The sequence below is a fragment of the Pinus tabuliformis genome, chromosome X, assembly GCF_031772625.1.
Source record: "Pinus tabuliformis cultivar Carrire ecotype Pingquan chromosome X, CPIR1, whole genome shotgun sequence".
Taxonomy (NCBI): domain Eukaryota; kingdom Viridiplantae; phylum Streptophyta; class Pinopsida; order Pinales; family Pinaceae; genus Pinus; species Pinus tabuliformis.
The window spans coordinates 845,892,334-845,907,878 of NC_142308.1; the positions used below are offsets into that span (position 1 = coordinate 845,892,334).

At 39.9% G+C, this 15,545-nt stretch overlaps 1 protein-coding gene across 1 annotated transcript in view; it reads right to left on the bottom strand.

The window, feature by feature from the left end:
- LOC149142394 (Prolyl oligopeptidase family protein) overlaps nt 1-15,545 on the bottom strand; it is a 320,206-nt gene that overhangs the window by 137,703 nt on the left and 166,958 nt on the right. The window contains exon 6 of the mRNA XM_089453124.1: nt 9,760-9,894. Coding sequence (XP_089309250.1) covers nt 9,760-9,894 — 135 coding nt within the window. The remainder of the gene's footprint in view (nt 1-9,759; nt 9,895-15,545) is intronic.

Genomic DNA, 15,545 nt, shown 5'->3' on the forward strand with positions numbered 1-15,545 from the left:
TTAATATAAATAAATATTTTCTTTTATATATATTGACTTCCAATTGTTTTTTTCTAGTCCACATTTTACTTTATACACCTTATATAATATACCCCTTATAATCTTCTTGACTTCCACTTAATTTTTTTAATCCCACTAAATTTTTAAAATCCACCTTTTACTGTATACACCTTGTATAATATACCCTTTATAATCTTCTTGACATCCACTTAATTTTTTTGATCCACGTTTTACCGTATACATCTTGTAAAATATGCCCTTTTAATCTTTATATATGGTACTCGCTTTATAAACTCAATGCCTTTTGAATATATTAAACCTCCAAAAATTCAATAACATTTCCCGTAAATTAATTCTAGGTTCCACTGTCACGACTCTTTATTATTCTAGTACTATTTCGATAGCTTCAATTTTGGTGAGCGATCAATATATGTCTTTGATATACTTTGACGAATAATCAAATTAGGTGATGTATGCAAAATGGTCACAAACTTTGTGAAATGGTAGCTAGTAGAAGGGGTTTGTTGACCCTTTTTTTTCTCTAGGTGGTTGGCATAATTATCGATATTAGGTGTGGCTATCGTGGCTAATGGAACTAGAGCAACGACTTTGTACAGTGCAGCGATGGCGGAGTCGTAATGGGCGTGGATGTGCTCGAACAGCAGGAAGGTTGGAGGGGCTAACGGCGGGTTCAGACGAATTCGTTTCCACGGCAACGGGTGACTATGCAGCATCTAAGGTGGGTTTGTCGATGGTCGACCGGACGGTTTGTTGTTGAGGTTGTCCGTTGTGTATGGCAGCATCTACCATTGTTTCTAGACAGGCAATGTATATTTTTTTTATTTATATATTTTTTTAAAAATTAATATAAATTTATTTTATTTAATATATATATATTATATAAAAAATTCTAATAATTGTTTTTCTACAATCTCTTTTTTTTGGAATTTTGATTTTTTTTCAAACTCTTTTCTTTTATAACATTTTTTTAACTTTTTTATTTATAATTTTTTTTTCCAATTTTGTTTTTTAAACTGAGAAATGGAGAAACTCCAAACTATGAGTGAAATGCTTCAATTACATGACAACAAGGTTGACGGAATGTTGATGGCCAAGGGCCGGATTGGACTGGTTCTCTGCAGTGTTGGAACGGCCAGAGGATCAAACAGCTCTAATACGAATGTAACGAACAAAGTTCGTATACACTTTGATACCAATGTAACAAACAAGATCCATATACGCAACAATAATCTTTAGAATACTTCGAAGACAAAGACATCCATTGTAGGACAAGTAATTGAATATTGAACATTATATAAAAGAATTGATGAGATGATTACAAGTGAGGGTGAGAGTCCTATATATATAGCCAGGTAGGTACCCTTTCACGAATAGTCATGTCTATAGAGACATGCCTCTTCACTATTAATTATTAATTAAATAATCATTGTTTATGTCTATTATTATTTATATTATTTTTACTATATATATATATATATATATATATATATATTATTCATAACAATTCATCCACCATTCAAGAATACATTCCAAAGAAAAAGTGTGAATCATATCCATGCATCAAAATGCATCAAAAGAGTCTCTAGTGGCTCCAAACAAAAAGTGTGAGTTCTTTACAAGAGAAGAATCCAAACGATGATGATGATCTCTCACAAATGAGACTTAGCTCTATTTAAATGAGACTCACTAAGTCGAATTAGCCTAATTAGCCACCAAAACATTAAAATAATGTGCAAGAAACATGTCTTATGAATTAGCCTTCCAAATGCTAGCCGAATTGATGACATCATGCTGATTTAGGGTCGCTGGAGAGCCACGTTGAGTCCTCTAGGTGCCAAGATGAGAGAGAGGACTCCATAAATCACCAATTCAGGGATGTACCCTAATTTTCCATGCAAGTCATCATGTGGGGCCCCAAAGTGGGTTTGGGGCACAAATGTTGGTTTCATGGGCCTCATGATGATAGATAAGCCTATACAACGCTCCAAATGAGAACTTTGATGATGGCACCTCCCCTCCCATGTCTCACAGGGGTGAAACAATCCTCCTTTAGGCCTCAAGTCAACTGCCAAACCATGTGTACATTGCTAAGCCAGCTAGGGCATGTTGGCCCATGTGTATCACCTCGTGAATAATATAGGGCAATTGGTAGATTGTTGAGGGTGTTGAGGGTGGCCATGGTGTGAAATGATGTTCTGCACATGATGGGAGTCCCATGGCTCTCAGCGCTTCCCCTAGGGGTATCAATATGATCCTCTAGTGGGCTTGGGGCCTAGTTAAATTTCCCATCCCATGATGAAACCACCTACCAATTACATATAATGTCCAATGTGCTTCCTCACCTTCAGATACGATAATTCATGAGTGCATCTAAGTGAAAAAAACAGGTTAATCAATGGCACAATGAGACTTCATATGGGGTTTTCGTTCCAAACTTGGGGCTTTGAACTCGAAGTAGTGTTACCTCCCTAGGTAGAAGTGGCTAATAAACAACCCTATTAGGTGTTCCCAATGCCCTAAAGGGAAAGACAGGTCCAAGGTACATCCTTCAACCGGTAGGTGTAGTGTGAACGATGATGGGATCGATGGGGACACAGGGGTCTCAAGGCCAAATGCCATGGGTTCAAGGGTGGCAATGATGAGGAATGTCCACATATTGGGTGTATACATGTAGGAGGGAGAAATCGTGGATACATGAGCTAAAACGGCATTTACTTTTCCACCCTTCTTCATTTGCCTTTTTCCTTTTCTCAATTTGTTCTATGTATTATTGCTTAGGGATTCAAGAAATGAGAGCATGTTGTGTATGATGTAAGCAGTTATTATCCCCTAAAGATGGGGCAGTTCACCACCCACCAGGGATTGAGACGTGTATGGTTCCTAAATGATGTGGGGGCACTCATGGACCCTAGGAACCAAGGTGATGGCCATAACGATAGGGGTAGAGCTCATGTTAGGCTTTTGCCCATGCGCTATTTAAATGTCCCAACCATCTTTTGCATTTTATAATATTTTTTTCTTTTGTTTCTTGTGTGTGGCCATGATATGATTTTGATTTTCTTTTAACTACATCAACCGCTGGTGCAACATTTCCAAGCTCAACCCAGACATGTGGACAAGAGGAGCGGGTAGTCAGTTTCTTGTGGACCCAGTGGTCATGTCGACCCAGAGAAGGAAGATGATCAAATAGGTCTTGTAATGTGCAAAGGGGAGTGAAGAATGTAAAATGCGAAAACAGAACCACGCTACCAAAATCGGGGTTTCCCAAGTAGTGCACATCCTAGAGCCATAAGCCAATAGAAAAGATCCCACGGGACTGGGATTGAGGATTAACCCCCGATTTAAGGAGAGGGAACAAGACCTCGATCAAAAACCCCCCGTCTTCCATGTCACCCAATAATCCATGCCCAAACTGCCCAATGAAAAACAAGCATAAGCACCCAACTTCATAATGAAAAACAAACCTTCTGGGTTGGATTGCCCACCTTCAAACACATACTCTCAACAAATGAGCGAGGGGACATATGGTTGATTCAGGGACCAAAGATCGAATTGCACAACATATCGGCTACATCGGTGGTTATCAAGAGTTGCTCGCTGCCAGTTGAAGAGATATATAGGAGAAAAAATCTCCTATGGGGTCACCCACTTTTGGTGGGTAACATCTGGCTCCAACAGTGATCCGGATTGGATCATTATATTGTTTTTCATCCATCTAGATGCATTCAGAGTGGAAAAATTGGAGGAATCATCTCATGGGATTGTTTTTACCAGCGAGACCCAATTTGGAAAAACGAGATCTGAAACCTTCCTGGGGCGTTTTGAGGCATCAAACGATGTTTTTTGGGGATACAACTTTGTTGTTGTGACACAACACCATTTCAAGTTGTTATACACACAAAGATCTTTCCAAGGGCGGAAGAAGCGTGTCAATCAGAGTCTGTATGCAAACGTTATGTCACCCAGAAGTTGGCCTTCATGTTTTCACACCTATAATTCGGGAGGATGTCGCGCCAACCCCCATTATTCATGGAAAAGGCACTAGCCACATGTTTATGATGTAAAGGACTCTAGAAGAGTCTATATTGTAACTCTAGCTAAGAGTTGATGAAGTCAAAATTAACCACTAGTAGGCTATCAAGTTGTGACTCCAAGGTAGCTCCAGAGAAGGCGGAAAAGGAGGTAGAGGAGGATGACGATTATGCCATGAGTGCTCATGTACCTCTGGAGAAGAGGTGGGGAGACATCAAGCTGTAGTCAGAAAGACTACAGGAGATGAGGGGCAGGATCCTTGAGGTACCCAAACTCTTGAATCAGATACTTGCTACGGGAACTCCGAAGTGAGAAGTAGCAGGACTGGTGGATGTCGATAGAAACAGATGCAGATGAAGCGGCAGAGAGTGCTACAGTGTAGTAGTCTCGGGTAGCGCAGAGCTAGTAGGTTGCAGCAGTGTGAGAGGCATAGAGGAGGTTGCAACAGTGTAGGATGGCACAAAGAGGTTTGCAATGGTGCGAGAGGCAAGGAGTTGTTGCAGCAGCACAGAGGCAGTAGAGGGAGCACTTGATAGCAGCAGAGAGAGCTTCAGCATCGAGAGTGTTTCTACCCTGACAGGGATGTCAGTAGTTGGTTACTTACTTCTCAATAAGTTGTAACTGAATTGCAGTGCAGTAGCATGATGCAGCATGATGAGAGGGGGTTGCAGTGCAGATGCAGTGTTGGGAGAAAGGATCAACAGCAGCACGGATGCAGAGGGAGTTGCAGTATGGATGCAGCAATGGCAGTGGCAGAGCCATGGGCAGCAGTACAGGATGCAGCAATGCAAAGGATGTTGGGCAAGGAGGCCTAGCATCAGAGGTACCGGTGCTGTATAATCAGAGTGATGCTCAGAGTGGAGTATTACTAGAGCATAGTCCTCGTTGAGAGGGAGTGTTGATTTAGGGTAGCGTAAGATGTGCTCTAGCCATGAAAATTTGTGGAGAGGCTAAAGCACATGAGATCTCCAATACCCAGAAATGGTTTGGGCAAATTCTACCCAGTTTAGGAGATATTAAAATAATTAATATTTTTGATGGAGTTCCTAAGTTTAATATATTAATGGGTATTAATATAAAATTGGGTTAGAAGGTTCCAAAAGACATGGATCAAGCCAAATCTAATCTTCGTCATTGATTAGAGATTTAATCTCGACCGTTGATGGACCAACAAGAAAAGTATAAAAGGAGGCTTGAGGGTCAGTTGGAGAATACACCAGAGTGATCAGTCATTCATTTTGCTAGAGCGGGGTTGTTAAGCAAAAGTGAATCAGTGATCAGCAGTGAGGGGCAGTGAGTACTGGACAAAGAGGCAGAGACAGCACTGAGAGACCATAGCAGAAGCAGAGAGAACGAGAGCAGCAGCTAGTTCAGGCCACGCAGAGCCCAGCAGAGATAGTGTAGAGGCCAGAGGGACTGCGTCATCCACGCAGAGGCTGTTGGAGTGACGCAGAGGGTCCCAGAGGCTGCGCAATGCCTCTAAGGACTGACGGAGAGGGTCCTGGCGCTGACGCAGGTCAGCAGGAGGCTGACACAGAGGCCAAAAGGGCCAGCACTGAGCTTCAGAGTCGTCGGAGAGGGTTTCGTGGGACAAGTTTTCTAAATACCTGTTTCCGAATATAGAGGTATAGTTGTCGTGTATTTTTCTCTGTCGGGTGAGCTAGTTGGGCACCCAGTTTTCTCGCATTGGGTTTTTCAGGGGACATTTGTCCAAAAATAACGGTGTCACTTGTGTGTTTGTTTTCTTTCAGTTGTTGATCTGTAAATGTTGTGATTGTATTGTATTTATTTCAATATTTAAATGTTTTAAATAATTTGTTCGAAATTTGCAAGTAGAATAAATAAACCAACAACAAAATACAAATTAATTTTCAAACGAATAGACTTAGAAAATTCAACATGGTATTAGAGCGAGGTTACAGATCACAGGAAAGCTGAAGGCATCAGCTGCGCAGAACATTTGCAGCAGAATCAGCTGTCCCGAGTGACAGTAGTTGATCCTTGCAGAAGCGACAGAGGAAGGATTGACGCAGAGGGACTGCATCATCAGTTTGGACCTGAGAGAGACCAACGCAGAGGCTAAGGAGTGCAGAAACAGGCTCACACAGAGCCACATAGAGCCTAGGAGGGCTGACGCAGTTGGTTGAGGGAGTTGTTTTGCTAGTGTCGGGATTGCGCAAAGCCAAGAGGCTCAATCCTTCAATTGCTGGGGCAAAGGAAGCTATGGGCAATTTGCGAGAGTGAAGCTGGTGCGGTATTGTGGTCAGAACAGTACCTAACAAGGCAAAGCCAAGGTAGATGGAGTTGCTGCCGAGGCGGATTTCTAACCAAGGAATCTGGATCAATGTTGCAGTTGCACAGAGTTGCACAAACGATCGAAGAAGGGCTTGACGGTTGGCAGAAGGATTTCCAAGAGGGAAATCGGGACTTAGAGGGAGTCCAGAATAGAACTTTCAAACAGGAAGTAGAGAGACTCGGAGGAGTCGAACCGAGAACTTCCAGACGAGAAGTAGAGAAACTTACGAGGAGTCGAACCGAGAATTTCCAGATGAGAAGTAGAGAGACTCAACAGGAGTCGAACCGAGAACTTCCAGATAGGAAGTAGACTCAACAAGAGTCGAACAGAGAACTTCCAGACAAGAAGTAGACTCAGCAGGAGTCGAACAAAGAACTTCCAGACGGGAAGTAGACTCAGCATGAGTTGAACAGAGAACTTCCAGACAGGAAGCAGACTCAACAAGAGTCGAACAGAGAACTTCTAGACGAGAAGTAGACTCAGTAGGAGTCAAATAGAGAATTTCCAGGTGGGAAGTAGAGAGACATGAAAGAGTCGACAAGAAGAGCAGAGAGATAGCCATGAATGGGCTGAGGGATCAGGACAGGTTGGATGAGGCATCCAGCTTTGTCATCTGGAAGGCTAGGATCCTATCTGTTCTGTGTGCCATGAGTGTTCATGTGCCATTTGAGAAGAAGTGGGGAGACATCGAGTTGTAGTCAAGAGGACTACAAGTAATGAGGGGCAGGATCCTTGAGGTACCCAACCTCTTGGATTAAACCTCACTACGAGAGCCCCGAAGAGGAGTAGCAGGACTGGCGGATGTGGGTAGAGATGGATGCGAATGGAGCGGCAGAGAGTGCTACAATGCAGAAAGTCCCCGGGCAGCGCGATGCTAGCAAGTTGCAACAGTGCGAGAGGCACAGGAGTGTTGCAATGGTGCAGGATGGCACAGAGAGGTGTGCAACGATGCGAGATGCAGCGAGTTGTTGCAGCAGCGCAGAGGTCAATAGAGGGAGCACTTGTTAGCGGCAAAGAGAGCTTCAGCATTAGGAGTGTTTCTAGCCTGACAGGGATGTTAGAAGTTGGGTGGATCAGTTACTTACTTCTCAGTAACTGAGTTGCAGTGCAGTAGCATGATGCAGCATGATGAGAGGAGATGCAGTGTTGGGAGGATGGACCAGCAGCAGCACAGATGCAGAAGGAGTTGTCGTACGAATGCAGCAGTGGCAGTGGTAGGGCCACAGGCAGCAATACAGGATGCAGCAGTGCAGCACAGGTACCGGTGTCAACACAGGTACCGGTGTCGGATAATCAGTATGATGCTCAGTGTGGAGTATTACTAGAGCACAATCCTCGCTAAGATGGAGTGTTGATTTGGGGTAGCATCGAATGTGCTCTAGCCACGAAAATTGGTGGAGAGGCTAAAGCACATGAGATCTCCAAGACCCAGAAATGGTTTGGACAGATTCTACCCAGTTTGGGAGATATTAAAATAATTAATATTTTTAATGGAGTTCTAAGTCTAAACTTAGGAAAAATAAAATATTAATGGGTATTAATATAAAACTGGCTTAGAAGGTTCCAAAAGTCATGGATCAAGTCAAATCTAATCTTACCCATTGATTGGAGATTTAATCTCGGTCATTGATGGACCAACAGGAAAAGTATAAGAGGAGGCTTGAGGGTCAATAGGAGAATACACCAGAGTGGTCAATCATTCATTTTGTTAGAGCGGGCTTGCTAAGAAAAAGTGAATCAGTGATCAGCAGCGAGGGGCAATGAGTACTGGACAGAGCGGCAGAAACAGTACTGAGAGACCAGCGCAGAAGCAGAGAGAGCGAGAGCAGCAGCTAGTTCAGGCCACGCGGAGCCCAGCAAAGACAGCACATAGGCCAAAGGGACTGTGTCATCCACGCACAGCTTGCTGGAGTGACGCAGAGAGTCCCAGAGGCTGCACAATGCCGCAAAGGGCTGACACAGAGGGTCCTGGGGTTGACGCAAGTCAGCAGGAGGCTGACACAAAGGCCAGAAGGGCCAACACTAAGCTTCAGAGTCATCGGAGAGGGTTTCGTGGGACAAGTTTTCTGAATACCTGTTTCCGAATATAGAGGTATTGATGTAGTGTATTTTTCTCTGTCGAGTGAGCCGGTTAGGCATCCAGTTGTACTCAAGGAAATACTACATAATAATAAACCCTCAGAATAGTTGCACCGATTTTCCTGCATTGGGTTTTTCCGGGGACATTTGTCCAAAAATAACGTCGTCACTTGTGTGTTTGTTTTCTTTCAATTGTTTTTTCTGTAGATGTTGTGACTGTATTGTGTTTATTTCGGTATTTAAATGTTTTAAATAACTTGTTCGGAATTTACAAGTAGAAGAAATAAAACAGCAGAATACATATTAATTTTCTAACAAATAGACTTTGAAAATTCAACACAAAGGCCCAAAGGCGGAATGGAGAACCTCCAAAAAAAAACTTTCTATGTCTAAAAACCTCAATTGCAATTGCAATGAACTTGACAAAGGGTTGATGGCCAAAGGCAAGGATTAGAGAACTAGGCTATGATACCAATGTAACGAACAAAGTTCGTTTACACACATCAAATAGTCCAAGATATTTGGAATATAGTAAAAGAATCAATTTTAAGAATAAAGAATAATATTGTATAAATGTATGAATGAAGAATATCAATGATTACAAAAGAGGGCCCTGTTTATATACTAAGAAAGGTGCCTCTTCATGAATATTGATGTCCTTTGAAACATGTCTCTTCAATAATAACTAATTATCTAAATTATCATTATTATGATTATTATTATTTATATTATTTTTATATATTATATTCATAACAGGAATGCAATTTATACAAATAAAAGGTCATTCGAGCCCCGCCAAGACCATATGAATGAAGATGTTGGGCATTGTACTACAAATATACTTCTGCATGACTCATATGATTTAGTAGAATCCTGCACTGTCACATAACTCATATTTGCATCATGCATCGAAACTCCAATTTTCAAAAGCAGGATATGCAATTTACGCAGATGAAAGGTTATTCAAGGCTCAAGCCACACATATGAGGGAACAAATTGGGTGTTACACTACCAATATATTTGTACATGATGCAATAATTCCTATGTGAAGTTAAGCATTCTTTAGCATATGTGTTAGAATTTTATTGCAAAAATTTTCATATCAATATGCATTCTAACCCATAACATTAATATATGTACTACGTAGAACTAAATACCTTCACACTCCTATCAGCAAGATACTATCCATCAAGTCCACAAGAGATGTAAGTTCTAAGAGTAGATTAGAAATTTGATAAAAGCATTCTATTGTTTCAGCAAAATGCCAAAAACTAACATATATAGATTTCACAAATATCCATAATTTTTAAAGCCATTGGCAAGACACTTACAATCAAATTCACGGGCAGTGGCAAGTCTAAGGAACAAACTGCAGGTGTTCTCCCCTTCCGAAGAATGAGTACCATATGCTTATCCAAAAACACAGCATCCTCAATCCACATGTCTGGGTCATCAATAAAGACATTCTGCAAATAATGACAGATATATAGGTCAGGAAATAGAGACATTCTGCAAATAACAATACATAAATAGGTCAGGAAAATAATGCAAATGGTAAAACTAAAGCTGGCCAGAATACATTAGGAAAGAGATGAAAGAAATTGGATAGCATGTCCATCGCTACGGTAGCAAAAATAAATATTTCCACCACTATTTCCTAAAATCATCAATAACAATGACTAAAGACAGACAATCCCTGAGAGTTGCTAAATCATATTGTTCCTGAAAAGTTTGTCAACTAAATAAACCAGGATTACAAACATGCCTATCAGACAGGCAAAAAGCAATCATATTTCGTGATAGTCGTAATAAAATTAGATATCAATATCATTGGGCCTAGTGGTAGTCTGAAAGTTATAATAGTACCTATTAAACTCATGAGAATTTTACGAGTATGACTAGAAACTTCAAAAGGCACCAGCTTAATTCTAGCTGGTTAGGTATTCTTAACACCCAAAGTGAATTTATTCGAAATTCATATTGGGGATCCAGTAGTGATGTTTTGCAGATATATTACAAGAATACCTTGTCAAAGGTTCATCATTCAGCGTTGATGGTCATGGATACACTGCAGGGTGAACATAACATTATGAAGCTCACCATTTAGCATCAACGGTTCAGGAATATATTAGTCTTAGCACATGGTTGCAGATCTTTTATTGCTCAGGGGTTGAGGATTGGACAGGTTCTTGGGAGGTGGTTCATAACTTCATAGTAAGGATGTCCAAAGGACATATCATCCTCATACTAGTACACAGATGGCAGCTTTCAGCATAGTCAGCACTATTTTTAGCAAGTTCCTCCATGTCTTTCTTTAGGAAGTTGCCTCATCCATATGATTGTGATGCAGTGGTTGGAGAAGGCATGGGAGGATGAGGGCAACCAGATGGGTACTACCTTCAGATTCTTGATTTGGCTACTTTTATAAAGTTTCTATTTATAAAAACTTGGTCTTTTCCAACAGCAGATAACAGTTATGGGCCCTGTTGACCACTACTGGTCAACTACCCATGCAATACACCCCCCTTTTCTTTGCAAAAAGGGGCAGCACCTGATCAGCGTTTCCGTGCCATCCTGCAGTCATCAGCAGCTTGATCATTTTGATTGTTAACCCAGTCTGCATGTATGAATTGTAAATAATCTTAGCAAACATGAGTCGTGTATGTGTATTGCCTAGGTGGACCTAACTTTCTAGTGGTAATCTACGTCCCGGAAGGTTTTTCGTCTCACCGATCCATGGATCGGCAGAGTTTTCCTTCAAACCTGACCCCAAAGCCGGGATGGATTTTGTCATTAGAACTTTAAGAGAATCCTAGTGTGTTGATCTGCTAGATTATAGTTGTGTCGCAGAACTGGGTGTTTTGTGAGGGTCTGTATTAAGTGGGTTTGTCCCCTTGAGATGTAAATTGTAAAAAGTCATCATGAAATGTGTCTTGAGGGTTGAAAATGTTTTAAATCCCCTCGTGAGTCCTAAGTCCTAGGTCCTAGGTGATGTTTCCAAAGGCTTAGTTCGATGATCCATTTAAAAAAATGAAATAAAATAATAAAATAAATAAAAATTAAGAAATTAAAAAAATTTAAAAATGAAATAAAATAATAAATAATAAAAAATTTAAAAATTTAAAAAATGAAATAAATAAAAAAATAATAAAAAATTTAAAAAATAAAATAAAATAATAAATAATAAAAAAAAATTTAAATAAAAAATAATTGAATAAATCGACGGATGAGATCAAGAGATGTCTTGATCCTCATCAACGGTCGAGATCATTTCTACATGGATCATTCGAACTAGCCGTTGGGATCATTTCCTTTATATAGGGTCTTAGGTGGTCATTTCAGATTCATTCGATCTGTGAGTCAGTACTGAAAAAGCTCTCTTGTAATCTGATTTCTGGTTAATAAAAGAAGACTTTGGGGTCCAAATCTTGCTGGTGTTACTCTCTGGAATTGCTGTGAGATGTTTATTTTTCTGCATATTTCAGTTTTCAGCCATTAATAATAGCTTGTTTTCAGAGTATTGTGAGCACAGGTATCTTGTTCACTTGCTAGGGTTTGAGTGTTGTTAGGGTTTCTGAAATAATGGCAGGTATCTCCATTATTTCCTGAGATCTAGCAGCATTCTTTCTCTCTTTATTGATGGTTGCTTGAGATGTGCAGGAGATCTTTAGGTGAAGGATATTGGTGGGCGTTTGGGGAAGTTCTAGGCTGAACCAGCCGACTCCCACAGGCTTTTCTTTGCAGAGCCTAGCTGATTTTGGCCCTGGGTTAATCATTAAGAGTTTCTTTTCTGGTTTATATGAGAGATTTCTGAAACAGTACATGATATTCTAAATATTCCTGTTATTATTTGCTGAATCAGGATGTTAAGGGGCCATATCTGTAATTCTTTTGCTGGATCTAGGGTTTTGATTTTGTTTACTGCAAATTTTTTTTTTTGTGATTTTAGGATAGTCTTGAGGGGTTTTACTCCAAAGTTTTGCATATATCTGTGGGCCTTGTTGTATATCTTGCAGGTTACAAAGGATCCTGAAGTTTTGGCTTTCGTCTTTTGCTGGGGAGGTGACTATATATGAGAGACAGCGTTTTAGGGTTCCACATAACAGTGCTTTGCAGCGGCAGAAACAAATACAGTCAATCTGCGGGTTGAAAAAAAAAAAAAAAACGTTCAGCACAGTCACAAATCCAGCATAAGTCTTAATCTGAAACGTTGCCACAGAAAGAATGGCCAGCTTATCAGTGCGTCGCCGTTGAGAGCATCCAACCCTCAGACAGAGTTACAATTTTCGGTCGCCATCAATTACGCTTAAGCCTGGACATTCGATCGTTTCATTTACAAAGCATCGAAAATCAAAAAGGCGTGGTCTCAAAATCAACTCCAAATCTTTCCTGTCCGCCCGCAGCAAAAAACGCTTTCCTTTCATTGCGCAGACATTCTAAATCGATGCATGGGTTACTGCCTTCGCCGTGAGCTGTATTGCATTCACGCACAGTGTTATCATTTCCTCCACGCCTGCGTTAAAACTAGTTGCTGTCGTCGACTGTGGGAGGTGTCGTTTTCTGAGCGCTGTGGATCACGCATTGAAGCAGCTCCATCGGATCAGGTAGCATATTGCACAGGTAAATTCATAAACAGTTTCAAACTTTCCGATTTCTGCTGAAAATAGGAACATCACTGAGTACGAATCAATCTGGTCATCAAGATTTTCTCGGCCCGCATTTTTCCTTCAGGATTTCACGCGCAGGTAATGTTTCACCGTCTGAGTATTACGTTTTACAGTTAGGGTATAATTTTTGTTTTTTTTTTTTTAGATTAAATCGTATTTAAAACTATATGTGCCTTCATTTTTTTTGTTTAGTTTTATTTTTAGATTTTGACAATACGTTTTGATGTTTTAAGTTTTAGTGTAGTTTTAAGTTAGATTTTTTTTTAAATTTTATTTTTTTTTAGTTTTATAAATCTTAGATTTTGTTTTATGATATATATATAAATTCAAAAAAAAAAAATAATAATAATAATAATTTTGAGAAAAGATTTAAAAAAAAAAATTTAAAATTTTGTGGAAAATTAGTTTTGCCAGTTTCAGTGGTTTCTCATGTTATATCTTTCATGCTGAATTTTCAAGTCGAGATACGAATACGATATCTGGTTAATGATTCTTGTGGTGGTTTTAAAGTAATCATCTTTTAAGGCACTGGTCTGCTAAATAAATCAAATCTTTTAGGTGCTTATCTTAATCGTATCTCGTGTCTCCCAACCAACTGGTCGACAGTCGGCCTCGTCATCTCACAGGAACTACCCCCCTTAGCCGTGGGAGACAGGCTTAAACGAAGGGATCGGGGATCAGAGTGACAGCCCCCGATCTGAGCGTTGTCGTGCCAATCCACGCGACAACAGGCCCATAATTGATAGTTCTCTGAAAGGATACTTCAAATTTCAAGATTGTCAATCTTGGAAAACTTCTATTTTAATAAATTTATCATTCTTCAAATCTAACTGTAGTTTTGGATACTTGCTGGAAGTACATATGATTTTCTTTTGGTGGCGTTCCAAGATCAAAGTTGGTCAAAACATGATCTGAAAATAGAATTTTGATGCTTATGGATGTTACGAATAAAATATATATAAGTGATTCTAATAATGATTAGCTAATTAATAATTAGTTAAACAAAGAGGCATGTCTAACAAGACATGACCGCTCGTGAAAGGGTCCTTACCTGGCTATATATACAAGACCATCCCTCTCAATTGTATCATCATTCTCATTCATACATTTTATATATATTCTTGTATCTCAATGGAGATCTTTATATTCCAAGTCCTCTGGAGTATTTAACGTGAAGAACGAACTTTGTTCGCTTCACTTGGTATCAGAGAAATTCGAACCTCTAGCCACTCACCGCTGCACAAAACCAGTCCAATTCAGGTCCTTGACCGTTAAAAATCGTCAACCTTGGTGTTGTCGTCACTGAAGCACTCGCTACACAAATTGGAGTTTCTCCATCTTCGCCAATAGGCCCTTGGAAAAAAACAAAAAAAATCATATTAAAGAGATCTATTTTTAAAAAGTACATATAAAGATTAAAAAAAAAAACTTTAAAGAAAAAAATCATATAAAAAATATACTATTAAAAAAAAATAAAAAATACTCTGATGTAGGGTTGCGGGGGAGCGCCACTGGTATGTTCTATGCTTAGAGCAATTTACTTTTCTTTCTTATTATTATTCATAGATTAGCAATCACATGTGCATAAGTAAAGTGCAAATAGAACATTAAACGATCAACAGAAAACAAGCCAAGACAAGAGACACAAGATGTGGTAGCTAGCCAGGGACAAACCCCACAATGTGTGGGGAAACCCTTTGATCAAATCTTCTTTTATCTTCAATAATTCAGCAGAGAGAAATAGTACAATAAATCTGATTTATATCAACAGTATCAAATCCTAGATCAGCAGCATCAGCATTAGCGGCTTCATCATCAAAACTGGGGCAGTCGATATCTCGCAAACTGACCGTCGGATCGGCTTGATTCTGCCACCAAAAAATGTGGCCTTCAGAGGAGTTCCAAATGCACCTGCAACGCAGTTTAGAAGAGGAGGTTTGATGTTCAACACTGGTCAAAGTTTGGATCTGCAATTGCAGCTTTAGGTTCAATAGCTTCCTTCAACATGTGTGAGAGAGAGTCTTTTCTGCGCAGTAGAGAAGAGCCTCTTTTCTGTGCAAGAGAGAGAGAGAGAGAGAGATGTGATGAGATGAGTGAATGAAAATGAGGAAAAGTCCTCTTGTATTTATACACAACTATTGATGTTCCAATAGATGTGACTGTTGGGCTTCTGAGCCTACATGAGTTGTAGGTCGGCTTCATAATAATTCCATAATCAAAATAAATTCATATCTCCATAAATACTTATCGGAATCGGATGATCTTTACATCAATCCTACACCTCTCGATGAGAGGAATCTAATAAAAATATTATTATCCATGAATAAGATGACCCAGATGAAGTTTGGCCCTAGTTGCCAATTTTAACACTCCCTCTCAACTAGGGAGAACTTCATCTGCAATATGTCTGTCGGTCACTACTATTCATCCATCAAATGCACTGCCCTATA